The sequence below is a fragment of the Mchenga conophoros genome, linkage group LG10, assembly GCF_057382185.1.
Source record: "Mchenga conophoros isolate Kocher_MC1m ecotype Shallow Benthic linkage group LG10, M_conophoros_male_GT1.1, whole genome shotgun sequence".
Lineage (NCBI taxonomy): Eukaryota > Metazoa > Chordata > Actinopteri > Cichliformes > Cichlidae > Mchenga > Mchenga conophoros.
In genome coordinates this window covers 5,095,672-5,113,821 of record NC_140535.1, presented here as the reverse complement: position 1 = coordinate 5,113,821, position 18,150 = coordinate 5,095,672, and the positions used below count along the sequence as shown (strand labels likewise).

Genomic DNA, 18,150 nt, shown 5'->3' with positions numbered 1-18,150 from the left:
ATTAGGGAATTCTTTTGGCAGACTGACATACTGCCCTTAGGAGAGATATGACTTGTTACAACCAGCTTCTGATTCATTTTCCATTAGCCACCAGAAGGATTGTTTATGAAACAAAATCATATCAGAAGGGAAACATGTAAGGGCACATCTGATTGGCTAAAAGTTGCTGGTGATGAAAATGTTATCCGTACCCAAACATGACAAGCATGTCTACCATCTCCACTGCTGCCAAGTTACAATGAGCAATCACTTCTTCCAGATGTTAATTGGTTCGGCTCTCAAGGACAATGTGCAAGGACGGCGGAAGAACATATCAGCTGTGTCTCTTTGTAATTAGCAGTCAGCCCACAGGCTGAATAAGCATTCACTTTGCATCCCCAGATGTGTTTGTAGCTCTTTAGCAGACTGGAAGAGACCGGGATAATGGATACGTATTTTTGGTAGGTTGAAGGCATAAACATAAACCCTCCCGGCCTTTCGCTATCTCTGTTCTACCAATTAAGCAGCTGCCTTTGTCCTGCTCTCTTCTGTCACTCTCAGGGCATCCAGCTTTTGAGTGGCAGTTTGGTAGTTTGGCGGTTGAAAGAAGGAGACGACACATTCCTCTCTGCAGCAGTCCTAACATTGTGTTTCACCTTTAATTATCCTGTGAGGAATGGCAGTCTCGCAGTTATCAGAAGATGAGCTCTGCCCCAGACTTTGGCCCTGAGCCCGTTGTGTGAATGAGAAGTTCTGTGTGTGTGTGTGTGTGTGTGTGTGTGTGTGTGTGTGTGTGTGTGTGTGTGTGTGTGTGTGCATGCCTGTTTAGATGTGTTTGTGGGGACCAAAAATTGGACGTTTACTATACTTGTGGGGACCAACAGCTTTATAGCCGTTATAGGGCCCAAAATCCTGATCGCTGCAAGTTTGAAGGCATTTTTGTGACTCATAATGTGGTTTTAGTGTCAGGATTACAATTAGGTTTTGGTTTAGGGTTAGGCATTCATTTTTGATGGCTAGGGTGAGCGGCTAAGGAAAGTACTATGTCAATCAGATGTCCCCACAAGAATTTGAATGTGTGTATGTGTGTGTGTGTATGTGTGTGTGTGTGTGTTAAAACTTGGACTTCTATTTTTATGAGGACTCGATGGGCTGTGGAGTGAGAATCAGAAAAAAAGTTCTGGATTATTTCTGCATATGTGTGGAGATTACAGCAAAATGATAGTTTGGGAAAGAGAGAACATTTTTGCTATGAATAACCTTAGACTTTGATGGATTTTTTCAGATGTTTTGAGGATACTGGACATCTTCACCTTGATTAAAAAAAAACTCTCAGCTTGAAGTTAGTTTTCAGTTTCTTCCTTAAATTTTCTCTTAATTTATGTTAAAAGATTAAATAAGATGCTTGGACAGTGCCACTGTTTCTGTCTTTCTTCTCATCTCATCTCTAATCAATTATTCATGGTGCTTTTGTTCTTTTTGTCCGTAAATGTGCTGTTAATGTTGCACAGACTGTGGATCTCAGTGGAACTAGCCAGACTATATTTGTGGACGGTGGAAAAAAACACATCTTTCTGTCTAGCTAAGCATACTGTACCACATCTTCAGAGCTAAAACTGTTCAGTCAGTATCTGTAATTACCGTGGTATGATGTCAAAGCATTATTTCAAGTTTAAAAGCACTGGGAATACTGATACAATAGTTGTCTACTGGTTTGTTGCAAGCCTTGTGAATTAGTGAGTTATTGCTGTCTTCTATAGCATTTCTTCATGGCCAGGTACAGTGCACACTGCCCAGTTCTGCTTTTTTGATTTTCTTTTCTTAAAGGACCAAAAAAATCTGCAACTATCAAATATTAATACACTGGATAAGCCAAAAGTCTTGTAGTAGACGTTAGTGGTATTGTTATGTGTCAAGTGTGAACAGCAACAACTTATGGTCAAAGCATCAGGACATTTTCTGATGCAGGTATCCAAAACAACCTACAGGCCAGTATTTAGACATCTGTTAAACAACAGGTACTAAGATGAACTTGGGGACTTTTTCAAATGTGAATGCAGCAATTCTGCAGGTTTTTGTCCGCTGGGGTTTTTTTTTTTTTTTTTGTTGTTTTTTTGTTTTGGTTTTATTCATTTTATCGGGCAAGGCAAACATGAAGGATTTTCACAGGATGACCTTTGGTCATCAGGACCCAGACCATCTGGTTCTGTTGATCTTTAAGAGTTTTCCTCCTACTTTATAGATACAGGAACCACCAATCCAGCCTCAGATCTACAGAAAGTGGTCCAAGCCTTATCAGGGGAGGTTTATCTCCATGAGAAAGAGCACGTCATTGCATCTCCACCCATCCTCCAGAGACAGGGTTCAGTGGCAGTGGTGCTCCATGGAGACATCATTGCCACACTGTCATCTTCATCCAAGATCATGTGCTCTTTCTTCTTATTCTCAAATCTCTTAAATTAGCTATTTCTCCAAGTTAGACATTAAGAGATGTATTTGATGGTAATATTGCAACAGAGACATCACTTATGTTTGACACCATATCTTTTTTATTCTGTAGCTCACTTGCTTTAACATTTTAACCAAAGCAGCTGATAAGATGCTGACAGGAAGCAAACAACCCGCTCCACCCATCTTTTCAGCATGAAATACGTTAGTTAAGGTCATCCTCATCAAAGCATGGTTTCCGCTTTATCTACACTGAGGTCTGCTGAAGTAAACAGGGATCAGTCCGAAGGGTTTCCTGTAATTATCCAATTAGCACACACAGGAACTTGAGCATAGCACAGTATTTTCATCAAATCAACAACTCTGGCTCTGAGATTACATTGTAATCTAAATTAGTGACTCCTGTTCTGCTTTTGAGTTTTCAAAAGTAGAATGGGAGGCCTCTCAGCTCCCAGTTTGGATTGTAGAACACTTTGGTATACAGAGTTCATGGTTCACTCAACAAAGCAAAGGGTCATCAGCAGAGATGGGCAGTAACGCGGTACTGTAATCCGATTACTTTTTTCAAGTAACGACTAAAGTAAGGGATTACTATTGCAAAAAAGGTCTCATGACAATGACGTAAGCGAGTGCGACGTTCGTGGCAACTCCTGTGTGCAGATCAACAATGGATAATATAACGGGTGCGGCAGAGAGTATGAGCGTGCAGCGTTTAAAGCGTGGAAGTACTGACCTTACTTTGAGTTTGATTCCGTAAAAAGTGACAAAAAATATTAGCGTACGCTGTTCCCTGCGTGGGAGGAAAACTTCGCTTTACAGCGAAAAAACCCCTAAACTTCCGAGCAAGCACCGAGTGCGCTACCACGGAATGGGAAATTCACAGACAAACTCGCGGATTCTTCCACTGACCGCTGCAGCTCACCTGTACCAGGGCAAGCATCTGCCTGCTTTACAGGTGAAAATAGAGCAACAGGACCGCTGAGCCTTTTATTTATTTATTTATTTATTTATTTTTTGCTGTGGTTCACTTGCATTTATTTGAAAGACTGCGTGTGAACACAAAAAATTTTTTCTTTTATGTGCTCGAATGTGCAGAAAATAGGTTTAAATGTTAAACAAATTTCTTCTAGTCAGAATGTTGCATATAATTTAATTTTTGCTTGATGCATAAAGTTAAAAGATTAAAACTAATAAAACAAGCTTTAAAAAGAGACTTTTCCATTTGATTACATTTTGTATGATGGATTCTGAAGAAAAAGTAGAATTGGGCTGAAAGATCTATCACTTTATCACCTCTTCAGGTTGTAAATCGTGTTTTTAAAAAGTAACTAAATAACTAAGTAATTAATTACTTTTGAAAATAAGTAATCAGTAAAGTAACGGGATTACTTTTGGGGGGAAGTAATCAGTAACTAATTTTTTCAAGTAACTTGACCTACACTGGGTCCCTGTTTTCTGGCCATGTGGTTACCTGCTCACCCACTGAGCTAAACTGGCACCCAGTAGCTTCACTTTCATTTCATCTGTCCAAGGGACATTTTTCTGGAAGTCTCATTGTTTGCAGACCTTCTCCCATGTTCTTCTTAGAGAAGAGTCTCTCACCTAACTAGCAACTCTAACAACCCAGACGTTCTAGTTTTGTCTTCTTCTTGTTATTCTGAAATTAGGTTTCTGTAGTGGTATCAAGAATGGTTGGAAGGACATTTTGCACAGTTCACTATTCTTGATAGTTTTTACCCTTTCAGTGTGGTTATCACCAGCTTTGCAAGTACTACAGAACTATAGCACTTATTACACTGGGGGACAACAGTGTAACTCCCACTTTTTTTCCAATTCAAATCTACCCTGTAATTAAGTCTGTCAACTCCATATCCAGCTTCCAAAGTGGTATCTCTACATATAGTGAAGAAACTGTTACTTTGAAAGAGAGAGATGAATAAAAGCTTCTCCAGCTAACCATAAAACACCTTGTTATATCAGACTTAGTGAAATAGCCCTATTAGATCCAGCGAGACCTATCCAGTCCTCATTACGCCCTTCAGTGAACTCGCTCCCATCTGCCCTGCCATCAGTCACCAAGGAATATTTAAAAGTAATTGTCATGAAGCGAGCAGAATAGATTTCAGACCTGCCACAGAGGGAAAGATTATGCCTCACTGACCACTTTAAGAGTAAATCTCAGTGGCCTTGTTCATTTCTCTATTTTTTCTGCCAAGTTTTTTTTTCTATACATGTTTCATCTTTTTTTTCAATGTAGTATGCTCTCATTGGAATCAGGAAGGATTTCTGTCAGAAAATCTTCTTAAAGCAGCACTTGGCAAGATTTTGATGGGGAAAAAATGCCCATGTGATCAGACTAAATCATGAAGCGCAGCTCATCCACACTAATGAGGAGCTGAAAATTTGGCCTGTTTTCCCCCACTGAAATGTTTGTGTCTGGGTCATCCCTGTTGGGAAGTCTTGTATTCCAGAGTCTTACCGCAAAGATTTGAAAGGATTCCGGCTAGGTGTTTTCCCAAACTTCTTGGCTTAAAAAGTGAACTTATCCATTGCTGGAGTTTCTAATTTGTGTCAAATAGAACAATTTCTGCATGGGCACACTATTCTCTGATCTAGTTTTACATCTATTCTAAATATAAACATTTCAAGATCTCTTGTTGCTGTTTTAGCTTTAGTAAAATCTTCTTCATCCCAGAGAGTCTCCGTTTCTCTTCCTTCCCTTCATCCAATCTGTGAGACATGCAGCAGCCTCTCATTGGGCTCCCTTTAAGCTTATAGCAATCATCAGAGAGCCACTCCACAGTGACTCATTGCATTTATATTTAAGCCTCTTTCTGTCATCTCTACATGTCCACTGATCCAACCATCCATCAGTCAGCACCTCTACAAACAACAGGCCTATCTCACTGCTGCACCAAATCTTCTTATGGCCTAAAGAGCCATTGACACAATGGATCTCTGCTTCTCCTTGTTTTCTCCTTTCACCGTTTTTAGCAACATTTATTCTTACGCTAACCTTCCACATCTTCCCTTATTTAGTCTATCTTATGGCTTCACTAGTGTGATTCTTTGTTAGAAGCAATGTTCCCAAAGGAGCATAGCCCACACATTCTCTCATCACTGTCACTTATCTACTCCATCTCCACAGTGACTGAGAAACTGATACCTACACCTCCTCTCTATAGAGATCTCTTTACATGGTGCATTGTTGCCATTCACGTTTCACCTGTATAATTTAGAGCTGGAGAAGCAATAAAGCACAAGAGATGTTCATTAGTCCAACAAGTCCAAATCCAACAAGATATTTTGCCAAATCTGTGATGCTTTAAATTGAGCTTTAAATGCTATAAATTTAGAATAATTCAGCTTATAATGGGTTTCAACTGTGTAAATTTCTATAGCTTTTGGCCACAGGGGGGCGCTCCTTGCTCAGTGCCAGAGACTGTCTGTTGAAAATAGAAAAGCTAAATACTGTAATGAAATAAGCAACTCTGTGTCCACTACAGAAACAAACCTGGTTGGCTTTATTTTGTTTTTATCATCAGCAGTCTAGTTGCATTAAAAGTCTGTTTTTCCGTTCTCAAATATTTTTTTGAGAAACAATTCAAAATTCAAATGAATTTTCTGAGAATTCATTTGATTGTGCAGTTGCAATAATGGCAGTTATTGATTAACAGTAGTTCTAATTAAACATTTGACATCCACAACATCATAGTGCTGTTTTTTAATATTATCTGTTTGTTAGTTTTGTGTTTCTGTTGCTCCAGAGTAGCCATAATGCAGTTAATTGACCTTAAAAAAGCCCAGATATTCAGTACATCATTGCACAATGCTGTATAAAAAACCTACAATCAATATTTTTTTCTGATTAAAACTATTTCAATTGTTAGGATTTTAATAACTACAAGTCACGTGCCTTGACCTCCACCCCTCTGCTTTGAATATTTAGCCACCACAGAAATAGTGAGTTGTTTCAGGTAATAGTTTGCTTGGGAAGCCTCTTGTTGATTGGACTTGATTACATCACTTCCTTTACATGTAAATAGTTTTGTTGCGGTAACAACTGTGGCATCTAAATAATGGTACTAATTAGCAGGAAGGTACTGCTGTGCAGTGAAGAAAGCTAATCCATAATGCATGACTTTTATTCGTGTATAAACAGCTTGTTTCAAATGTCTTTTTGAAACTATAATGTGGGGTATGAAGAATGTTTGTCCTGTCAATTTTTATAATGTGCCTACGCCTTTCAAATTTCAACATAAACAACTGCTGATGTGATTTGTTGCTATATAAATGAAACTGAATTGAATTGAACATGCCATGGTTCTAATCAATACACACAAACATACAGTGCACTTTAGACTTGGCAGCCATGTTCCAGGTGCTCGTGTCCTCGTGACAATTCACAACAGCCTCATGGCAATTTATATTATAAGGTAAAGCCCCTACAATCACTCTGTGCCCTGTGAGCAAGCACTTGGTGACAGTGGGAAGGAAAATCTCCTTTTTACCAGGAAAGACCTCGGATACAACCAGGCTCATGGAGGGACAGCCATCCATTGAGATAAGTCATGGGCAAGGGGAAAGAGAAGAGAAGAGAGTTCCCAGTTATTAAATACAATAGTGTTGTATAAACACACAGAGAGTGGAAAGAGATGTGTGAAGAAGAAACATAAAGCGCCCTCAGCAGCCTAACCTTTGCAGCATAAATAAGGGAAGGTTCAGACTCAGCTGATACAGTCCTAACTAAAAGCTTTATCAAAAAGGAAGGTTTTAAGTGTATTTCAAAATTAGAGTGCACATATGCTCTTCATCTAAACTGGGAGCTAGTTCCACAGGAGAGCGGCCTGATAGCCAATGAAGAGCAGCTAATATGGGAAAAGTCCACTTAGTACTCTTGATTCAAACCACTCCAGTACAATTCCTTTAATACTAACAGTGTGTTTAAATCGCTGTAGTAAAATACTGTGGTCACCAGTATCAAATGGACAAGCACTGAGATGCTTGTCCATTTGATACTTTTTGACCACTGTCAAAAAGTCATGCTCCAGTGTGTGTGTGTGTGTGTGTGTGTGTGTGTGTTAATTTATATTGGGTTCACATACTTTCTGCATTTCTCTGTTATGGGTCCCTGAGAAAAAAAGGTGAGATATGTGGTTTCTGTTGACTAATTCCATGATTCAAACCACCCTCATTTTGTAGGAGAGACTGACATTCCCCTGAGAAAACCTTTGAATACAGTAAACACAAATTATGCACAGTCGGTGACTGAGGTTTATAGCCTCTGTCATTTATTTGTCATATTTATCAACTACTTAAATGAACACTTTAACTAATAAAAACGTGTCACATATAAATATGTAAGCGAAAACCTTGTTTTTTTCTGATTTGGTCGTGTGTGCTGCAGATGTGTTTTGGCTCTCTGCTGCCTCTCTGTGGTCTTAAATAAACATTACATTTCACTGTGATAGTGCTCTCTCTATTCAGCTTGATTTCATTATCACTATTGTGTTAAATCCAAATAACGCACAAGTTCATCTGTGATAACATCTGTGGTAATGTAACATTATAAACTGTGTAAGAAGAGCCGCATGCATATAAAATCATGGATACGGTTTTAATAATGTCCTTGAAGCAAACTTTTTTCTTCAATGGCAATTATTAAAAAGAAGCTAAGCAGATCCTCATTAATCTTATAATATCATTCTGCTTATAACCTTTTTATTATAAAAAATATGACATCAAACATGAAACAGGCATGAGAAACAAAGAACAATCCAAACAGGTTTCCTGCTGCACCTTCAACTGTACAGGTAATGATTCAGAGTCAGAATTCAATTCAATTGAATCACAACATTAAGGCAGTTTATACTGTAGGATAAACCCTGCGGTATTACATAGAACATTCTAGCAACTGGAGCAAGCACTTGGTGACAGTGGGAAGAAAAAAACCTCTTTTAATAGGAAGAAGCCTCTGCTCTGGGAGCGACGGCTTCTTCTTCTACCACGTCTGGTTGGCTGTGAGGGGGGCAGACAAAAGACACACTGTCTGAGAGACAGAGATTAACAATAGAAATTAATATAGAGATTACAATTATTGATTACATGTACAGTGGTGTATAAAAGTAATAAAAAACTGTGATTTTTACAGTGTGTTTTTTCCCTTTCTTCCTTCATCCAGGCATATGGGCCAACTTTTTAATACCCCTGAAAAATGGAGAAGTGATCGAGGGTCAGTATGTGGAGCTGCAGGCCCGGTACACTGGCGGCAACCCAAATTCCAAGAGTATCGCCTGGAACTTTTTGATGCCTAACACCAGCCAGATGAAGATGGTAAGGAAACAATTACACTTAAGTCTAATATACTGTATATCAAGCCAAGACAAGAAAAGACTTAAAGGTTTCTAATACTACTGTGCTGTGCAGATAGATGATCCAAAAGGAGGATCACAATCAAATAGATTTAGGGGAAGAAAGAGAACTCAGGAAGGGAAAGGATACAGGGTTTTTTTTTTTTATTATTATTTCCCTTAGTGTCTCACCTTACTTTACTCTTTACAGGAAGAAACATTCATTAAATGTAAAAACATTTTCACTGATAAAAGAACAAAACTTAACTGCAATCTATTCAGAGTCGTATGTGTTTAGACAAGATAAAGTGAGCAATTCCCCTCTGACAAATTGTTCAATTCTATTGTATTTTATTTATACAGCACCAAATCACAACAACAGTCACCTCAAGTCACTTTATAGTGTAAGGTAGATCCTACAATAATAGAGAGAAAAACCCAACAATCATATGACCCCCTATGAGCAAGCACTTTGGCAACAGTGGGAAGTAAAAACTCAGTTTTAACAGGAAGAAACCTGCGGCAGAACCAGGCTCAGGGAGGGGCGGGGCCATCTGCTGCGACCAGTTGGGGTGAGAGAAGGAAGACAGGATAAGACATGCTGTGGAAGTGAGACAGAGGTTAATAACTAGAAATAATATGTATATAAACACATAGTGAGCGAGAAAGGTGACTGAAGAAGAAATACTCAGTGCATCATGGGAATCCTCCAGCAGCCTCAGCATAACTCAGGGTCACCTGATCACGCCCTAACTGTACTACTTTAGCAAGAAGGAAACTCTGAATCCTAATTTTAAAAGTAGAGATAGTGTCTGTCTCCCCAATCCAAATCTGGTTCCACAGAAGCGGGGCCTGAAAACTGAAGGCTCTTCCTCCCATTCTACTTTTAAATGAACTAGGAACAACAAGTAAGCCTACAGTCTGAGAGCAAAGTGCTCTAATGGGGTGGTATGGTACCAATTATGTAAGTAACTAAAATTTGACAAAGTGATATTTTTTCCAAACTGCTAATATATGTTTCCTATGCATAATATAATAATAGTAATATGGAGAAAATAATTGACAAGAACCTATTGTGCCTTTTCCAGCTCTTGGTTTTGTTTTTGAATGCTATTAGAGTTGCTTGGCATCATTTGTAGTTGAAAGTAATCATAAATACCAATGCATGAGTTCTTGGTGCAGCCCCTCAGTTCATCTTCTCTTTTAAACAGACAGTTTTTGCTCCTCACCGTTCTTACCTTTAAGGTAACAGGCGATGATGCTTTTAGATCACTGTGGAGTGATTTTGGCCCACTCTTCTTTGCAGAATGCTTTAATTCTTTCACATTGGAGGGCTTTTGAGAATAAACGGTCTGTTTAAGGTCTTGCCAAAGCATCTCAATCAGATTTAAGTTTTTTTCTTTTGCTGCTATGTTCTGGATCACTTTCCTGGTGCATAACTCAAATGTAATTGAACTTCAGAATACAAGCTGATGGCAGGAGATTTTCCTTCAGGATTCTCTGGTATAAAGCAGAATTCAAGGTTCCATCAGTTACAGCAAGTGATCAAGGTCCAGACCATCAGGTGACTAGATTACTCAAAGAAAACAGATTTTAATCTAAGAACATCTTTACTTTTTACTGTAAATGATGCATCTGCCTTGAACCGTTCTATTTATACTGTATTTCAGCCCCTTCCACTGCAGAGATACATATGCTGGAACTAGGTTTTATATCAGGCTTCTTTTGTTGTGTTTTGTTTTTTATTGTACAAGAGCCATATTCGTTAGAATGTAGTATTTATCTAACAATACAGACCTGCATAATTTGTGTTAATTAAATTGCAGAGAATGAGAGCTGAGAATTTATAGATCAGGTTCAAGAACATTAATATTACTGTTTAATTTGGCCTTATAGGTGGAAATGTGAAGGTTAGATTTAATTTTATTCACAACTGAACATAGAAAACATGTCCAATGTTTAAACTGAGAACGTACCTTTTTAAAGTGTGGGCTGTGAGTCCGCCGTGCACTGTTTACCTCACCTGCCGATATGCGTCATGTGTAGTTGCTTTGGAGGAGGCTGTAAAACTTTGTGTAGAGTCCAGTAAAGGTTGATGAGTCAGTGAAGCTAACTTCTGTCCAATGTCAGTGATACTAAGGTGAGTTGTTGAAGATGTCCTGAACTTTCCTCTGTAAGCACTGCTGATTTTACCAGTGTTAGTGAAACTTTCTTTTCTTTAAAGTCTTGCACTTGGACATTTAGCAAATAAATCTCTGGAAATGTTTTGGATAAATACAAAGTCCATTACATCCCTGACCTGGATGTCAGTGACACAGGTCAGTGATATCTGTTATGCACAACTACTTCTTCGTGTGCTTTCTTTTATGTACTAAAAGACCCCAAAAAAAACCCTTTTTTTAATCTTCTTTTTGTTTCATGTGACGCTTGCTTTCTGTCCTTCTGTCCAGATCATCTCCTACACTGACAACGAGGTGAAGGTGTTTGACGGACAGTTTAAGGGCCGTGTCGGTTTCCTACATCAGATGCCATCATCAGATGTGTCGTTCTACATCAACAACACCCGGGAGTCCGATTCAGGAAGCTACATCTTTCAGATTGTTAATGATGGTATTACTGAAACGGTTACCCTGGATGTGAAAGGTAAGGGAAATTCACCCGTTGCACAGCTGTACTTCTCAGATTCACTGTGAAACAGTAAAACAGAAAGTCTTGTAATAAAACATTACATAATCCTCTCCCCTCAGTCCCTCCTTCTGTTCCGAAGTGCTCTATGACAGGGAAGCCAGAGGTAAAAGGAAATGTTACTCTGATCTGCATGTCCAGCTCTGGGAAACCTATTCCTTTGTACAAGTGGAAGAAAACCAGCCCCACCTCTGAGGTCTTCTTCTCACCCATGCTCAGTGAGTGCACAGCGAAAAAACAAAGAGTCATTGTTTGCTATAAATGTGAATTATTGATAGAAAAAGCAGCCTGCACACCGTCTTTTGGGATTGTCACTTAGCACATCTTTGAGAACTGTTATACATGTGAAATAATGTGTCTTCATGTGTGTTTGACTGTCTTTTCCATGTAAACTGCTGTGTTAGATGAGAAGACTGGCACTCTGAAGCTGAACAACCTGAGCAGCAACATGTCGGGGAAATACGTGTGCACAGCCAGCAACACGGTGGCAGAAAAGAGCTGCGCAATCGACCTGCACATTACCAACTGTACGCAGCAAGTGTAACCCTGGTTATGGTTTATTAATAAAAATAAGTGATGAAAAATAGTTATGGACCACACATTCAGATACACTATTATCAAGCATGAACAGCGAGCACCGATGTAATTAATTATTTCTGTTGGACACGATCATATCCTACTAATTTCTTATGACTGCTGACACGTCATAGGAAAACTAAATGAATATGCAGCGAACTTTCTTACATATATATTAAAATATTACAAATATACAATAATTTAGCAAAAGTATCATTATAAACCCCTATCACTCATGACTTACACAGATTCAAAGTAAAAAACAAACCCTGTTTGCCAGACATGTTTAACGTTGCTAGCATAGGGCTGTGACATTTTACATTGTAACCATTAGCTTAGCTGACTTTTCTATTCAGCAGCTAAGAAAATTATACTTTTGTCAAAGTTGACTGAATTTGTCTTACTTTAACATGAGTCTGGACAGTCAACCATGCCCAACACAACCTAGCGTCCTGGGAATATATAATGTTGCAGAAGCCTGAAAACAATGGACAGCGGTAAATTAGTGATCAACATCGCAGCATTATTGTAGTGTCTTTACATTACAATATAAAGCGCCTTGAGGCAACAGCTGTTGTGATTTGTCCCTATATAAATGAAACTGAATTGTAGCTTAAAACTGATTTGCTAGGCCACAGCACAACTGGTCACCTGATTAGTCCATCTCTATGTCAAACAGAAAGGACATCTTTACATGACTCGAATATAAAACATTAATCTGCTTTTCTAGCCAGTGCTGTACAAGTACTATTGATTCTACACGAAATGAGGTAATAAAAGTGTTTTTAAATTCTTTGAGATAGTAATTGTATGTTCTTTAATTCCAGCCAATAAAGTGGGGGTGATTGTTGGTGCCACAGTTGGCTCAGTGGCTGGCTTCATCTTCCTCCTTTTTGTGTGCCTCGCTTTTGTCTTCGTGATAAGGAGAAGAAACAACGAGGATGACTTGGCCAATGAAATCAAGTGAGTCAGTGTGGCTTAAATGCAAGCAGAATTTTATCATTTAAAATTCGTAACAGCATCTCAGCTGGCCAGCAGATCTGAACCAGGACCCTTTTGCCACAGTGCTAAACAGTGTCAGTTCAGGCAAGTCATAAGTGGCAGCGTTGGTAGATGAAGTTCTTGTTGCTGCTGCTTTGAATCAAATTCATTTTAGTCCTTTGCAGATGACCCAGGTTTTACTTTTGACATGTACCAATTGCACAGGAATGCACATTTTGATCTTGCACATTTCTCAAACTAAAGTGATTCTATCACACCTGTTTAAGAAGCCTGTTTTTCAGATTTAATTTTCATATCCTGTGATAGCAGAAACAAATTACCATAGTTTCAAGATTTAATGAAGTACTCCATTTCAGTGTTACTGTGAACTAATTATGCATTTCTAAAAGTAATCTACACGCCACAAATAAGTAATCCTGCACCTCGATGTCTACAGGGAGGATGCTCAGGCTCCCAAGCGTGTGTCATGGGCTAAGAGCGGCATGGGTTCTGACATCATCTCCAAGAATGGCACCCTGTCCTCCATCGCCTCCAGCCCACACCACAAAGAGTCCTCCCATCACCACAACAACCACCACCACCACCTGCAGCAGTATCCACAGCGCCCCCCCTCAGACACTGCATCCATCATCACCGCCACAGGCACCAATGCCGGCTATAGACCGTCCCGCCACCAAGGGGCCTCCACTCCCACCCATTACAGCTACAACAACAACACCACCCTGCCACGTGAACAGCCATTGTCCCCCGAGGCCGGCAGCAATGGCGGTTCCATGCCCAGACCCGAGCGCTACACCCAGTTGCCTCAGGCACAGGCGCTGCCGCAAACGTACAACCAGCCTCGGCTGCAGCTCCAGACCGCTCCCTCCCCGCCACCACTACCCACCTCCACCATCATGGCCTCCAACATCACCCGAATGGGAGGCGTGCCCATTATGGTTCCTGCACAGAACCAGGCCGGATCTCTAGTCTAGCATGAGCTAAGGGAATACTCTCACAAAGGATCAATTGCTGATTTTTCAAAGGGACTTTAATATTTAGCAAAGAATTCAAAATGAAAGGTCATTTACTGATGCCAACAAGCTCTCAGACACACTGTTTACTTCCTTTAAGAATACTTACTTATAGTTCTTTTGTACTCTGTATGCACTGTACACATTTGAAACTATGTATAGATATGATTTTCATACATTTGTCCAGTATCATCTTTTCTACTTTATGGATTTTAATGTTTTCATTTTTCATATTTAGATTTTTAAATGTAATTTCTTCCAAACTGTTTTCCTCCTGCCATTTACTAACCGCAGCTGGAACGCTGTGTGTGCTAATCTCACGGACAGAAAAAAAAGAGCACCAGCATGCTACACTTTATCCATTGTCTTTATTTAGAGAAACTACCTGAAGGACTCATAGGTCATTACTGTTTAAGAAGGAGAATGTTGCTCATAAACACTGGGTTTAATCTATGTATTATTAACTCTATTTCAGCACCAGACATCAAAAGACAACATAATGTGTTGTGTGATAAAGTTTGCCCTTGCAAAGTATCCTAATCCTTTTTTTTGGCTTTGCTTCTGTTGGGTTTTCAACTTGCTTTCAAAATGCTTTTAAACTCACTTCTTTAAATACAGATGAGCAAAAGCTTCTGATAATACTGAGCTGTTTAGGACTGCAGAACAGTAAATTTGCTTATATTCTTGACTAGTACTAATAACCAGTGTTGGGGAAGTTACTTTGAAAAGGTAATTAATTATAGTTACTAGTTACTTCTTCAAAAAAGTAACTGTTAGTAACTGAGTTACAATATTCTAAAAGTAATTAATTACTTGAAAAGTAACTATTGCGTTACTTTATAAAAATGTTTAACCCTCTGGGGTCCAGGGTATAATTGGCCATTTTAACCACTTCTGATTTGACCTCTACATTTCACCTTTAAAAACTGTTTACTTGTTTGGTATCATTCTTTTCAGCACAACCTCACGTGTCTGAATTTCCAGTTATGTTTTCATTTTGACATACTGTATTAACACAATTGATCTAAAATCAGACAAAAAACATAAAATCAGAGTAGAAAAAGTTATATTTTTTACTGTAACAACAACAAACATGTTTAATGAATTATATTTCATAACTTTAAATGCAAATATAAATTGTCAATTTTAAAATCCTATGCACAAGTTTTGCAAACAACAACGTTATTTGCATCCATTTACCTTTTACCTTGATTTTTTAAATAACCATTTCAAACTATTTACAGAACAATCAGTTGTTCTGCATTCAATAAGATGCAACACAAATTATTTGTGCCACTCCAAAAACACAATTTATGTCCACTATAAAGGAGAACATCACAGCCTGATACCTGCAGGTCTGACAGCAGCAGGTGTATCACTCCTGTTTCTACCTGGAGACAGCAGTCGCCTCATTGTTCTGACACACAACACAAAACTATCCACAACACTACACACTAACTACACACTCCAAACACGCTAAACGTCACAAAACTCTCTCTCTCTCTCTCTTTTTCGTTAGACAGTGATCATGATTACCGTCCGCGGGAGCGCGCGCAGCTACTTAACGCTGTAGCGTCCACATTACTTACAGCTACTTCCATGCAACTGATATAAGATGCAGTAAGCTGAACACAGCTTCAATCGTCTGTTTGTTGAAAAATAGTAACGGAGCGCATTTTCTTGTTAGTAACTGTAACGGCGTTGTAACGATAGGAATAGTAATTAGTTAGATTACTCATTACTGAAAAAAGTAATGCCGTTATTCCCATCACTGCTAATAGCTAATAACTAATCATTTAAAGTTGCCTGCAGCATTCAAATTGTAAATATGTGAATTTTGGGGGGTAATTGGTAGCACGTTGTTGAGTGCAGCCTTTATGGACAACAGAAACAGGGGACGTGTTTGCCTTTATTACCACTTTGTGTTGGCATTCTTTTGTAACTTAGTCATCATCTGCGTCATCAGCATAAATTCATTACATACATTCATTATTTGGACCTGTTCTTCTAGACTGGCGCAAAGAGCTTATAGCATTAGAGAAAGACACCCGGTGATCACACAGTCCCGCACAGTGAGGATAAAGCTCTCGCTTTTAACAAGAGGGAGTAGGAGCCACCTTCTTTGACCAGTAGTGGATCAAGAAACTGAAAAAATATACAACCGGCCATCTGCCACAACCCAACCAGTCGCGGTAGATTGCCGCCCTTCCCTGAGCCTGGTTCTGCTGGAGGATTATTCCTGTTAAAAGGGAGTTTTTCCTTCCCACTGTTGCCAAAGCGGGTCATATTACTGTTGGGCAACTAACAATAATATGACTTTCTTTGTATTATTTCTCCGTATTATTGTAGGGTCCACCTTACAATATAAAGCGCCTTGAGGCAACTGTGATTTGCTGTATAAATAAAATTGAATTGAACTGAAGATCAAAAAGAGGCCACCAAATATATCAGCTAGCAGCAGAGCACCACTATGCATCACATCAGGATTAGAACCATAAGGCAGGTCTCCTTTCAAAATGGTCCACCACACTTCAGTACTTATGTATTTAAACTCCTTGGAAAAAAATTGTGGATATACAGTTATGTAGCACAAATTTGACAAATTTCTATAGTTTCTTTACTTGAGTATATCAAGTATTCACATTCTACTTAGAAATATTTGGGGAAATGTTAACAAGCGTAAAGCGCACGAAAGTCTGTTAAGAAGCCTCGAGATGCATTGTTAGGTCAGCAAATTTGAGCCATTTTATCAAGTTTCATTTAAGCTGATGGAGTTTTTGGCTAAAAACCTAAAGACTCCATCAACATTATTGCAGGACCATCAGTCTTGCACTACAGATATTCCTGGAATCTCGACCTCTTTAGACTTTCTTTATGCACCTTGGAAGTTAACAAATGTGTTTCAGTTTGCTTCTAATCTGAAACAAATAAACTAGATTTGGTTCAGAAACTATTTTCCATTTCCAAAATGTGTGGACATATTTTGAATAAAAACTGCTGTGAGGGAGGCACTGTTTTGTAAAAATCACATTTGTAAGAATGTATCCAAATAGCTAAGGTCATTTTAATACACTGAATGATTCCAGAACTTCTTTTCATTAGTTAAGAACTAAAACTATTTATTATGTTTTTACACATTAGCGCTATTTGTAATGTCTGTTGTTACTGAATATGATTTCGATTTGGAAAAGAGAAGAAAGTGTGGTCATATTCTGCTGTAGTGTAATTACACTGGAGCATATGTTTGTTATTTAAGCTTTTGGTTAATGTGCACAGATATTTTTACAATTATTTACATGACATTCTGAGATGAAGGCTGATGAGGTTGAAGGAAAACATACTGTAAAAGCATCTCATGCAAACCACTTGAGAATATAAGCTCAAGACTAAAGTCAAGATTTCATGAGGGAAGTTGAAAGAAAAGAGGAAATCTGTTTGCTGTGCATTTAAGACTCTGTGTCCTTTAAAAGTGTACATTATGGACATTCAAATGTATTCAACGCAAGCCTTTATTTTTATATTGTACATGTATAAAAAGCACATTAAGAAAAGTGAAAGAAGTGCTCACTATCACACTGAGTTATAAACCAGTGTGGATTGTATAACTGCTGTGGACAAATTGGTGGCCAAACAAATATGCTTATTTATACAGACGGCCTAAACTGTAGACAATAATGTGCAGTGTGCACTTGTATCTTCCATATTTATGTTCATTGAAAATGCCTTGTATTATATTTTCAATTAAAATTTAAAAAGATCAGCTGTTTGTGAGTTTTGTTTTATTCTTGTTTTCCAAGTTTTACCAATTTTGTCTTCTTGGCAAGCTTGTAGAAGGAAGGAAGGATTGATGACTGAGCTTGAAAGGACACAGGGTTTTCCTTTGGCGTTTTTGTTAGAAAAAAGCTGACAAGGATCTGTCATTAAACAATCCAGCACCAAGAGAGGACCAGCCACTCCTTTAAGTAGCGGTTCAGGACAATGTCATCACAGGCGTGTGGAAGTGTGGAACCAACAGGCAGAAAATCTCCACTAAGTCCCGCTGCTGCACAAAAACAAGCACACACACGTAAACACACAAACCAGGATAGCAGAGGAAT

General features: G+C 38.7%; 1 protein-coding gene across 1 annotated transcript in view; it reads left to right on the top strand.

Annotated features, from left to right (window-relative positions):
- Nucleotides 1-17,813, top strand: part of LOC146565265 (endothelial cell-selective adhesion molecule-like) — a 54,380-nt gene extending 36,567 nt beyond the window's left edge. Inside the window, exons 2-7 of the mRNA XM_085288283.1 lie at nucleotides 8,609-8,760; nucleotides 11,228-11,420; nucleotides 11,525-11,680; nucleotides 11,867-11,989; nucleotides 12,866-13,001; nucleotides 13,477-17,813. Of these exons, the coding sequence (XP_085144409.1) occupies nucleotides 8,609-8,760; nucleotides 11,228-11,420; nucleotides 11,525-11,680; nucleotides 11,867-11,989; nucleotides 12,866-13,001; nucleotides 13,477-14,014 (1,298 nt within the window). The 3' untranslated portion in view covers nucleotides 14,015-17,813. The remainder of the gene's footprint in view (nucleotides 1-8,608; nucleotides 8,761-11,227; nucleotides 11,421-11,524; nucleotides 11,681-11,866; nucleotides 11,990-12,865; nucleotides 13,002-13,476) is intronic.
- Nucleotides 17,814-18,150: the final 337 nt, after the last annotated feature.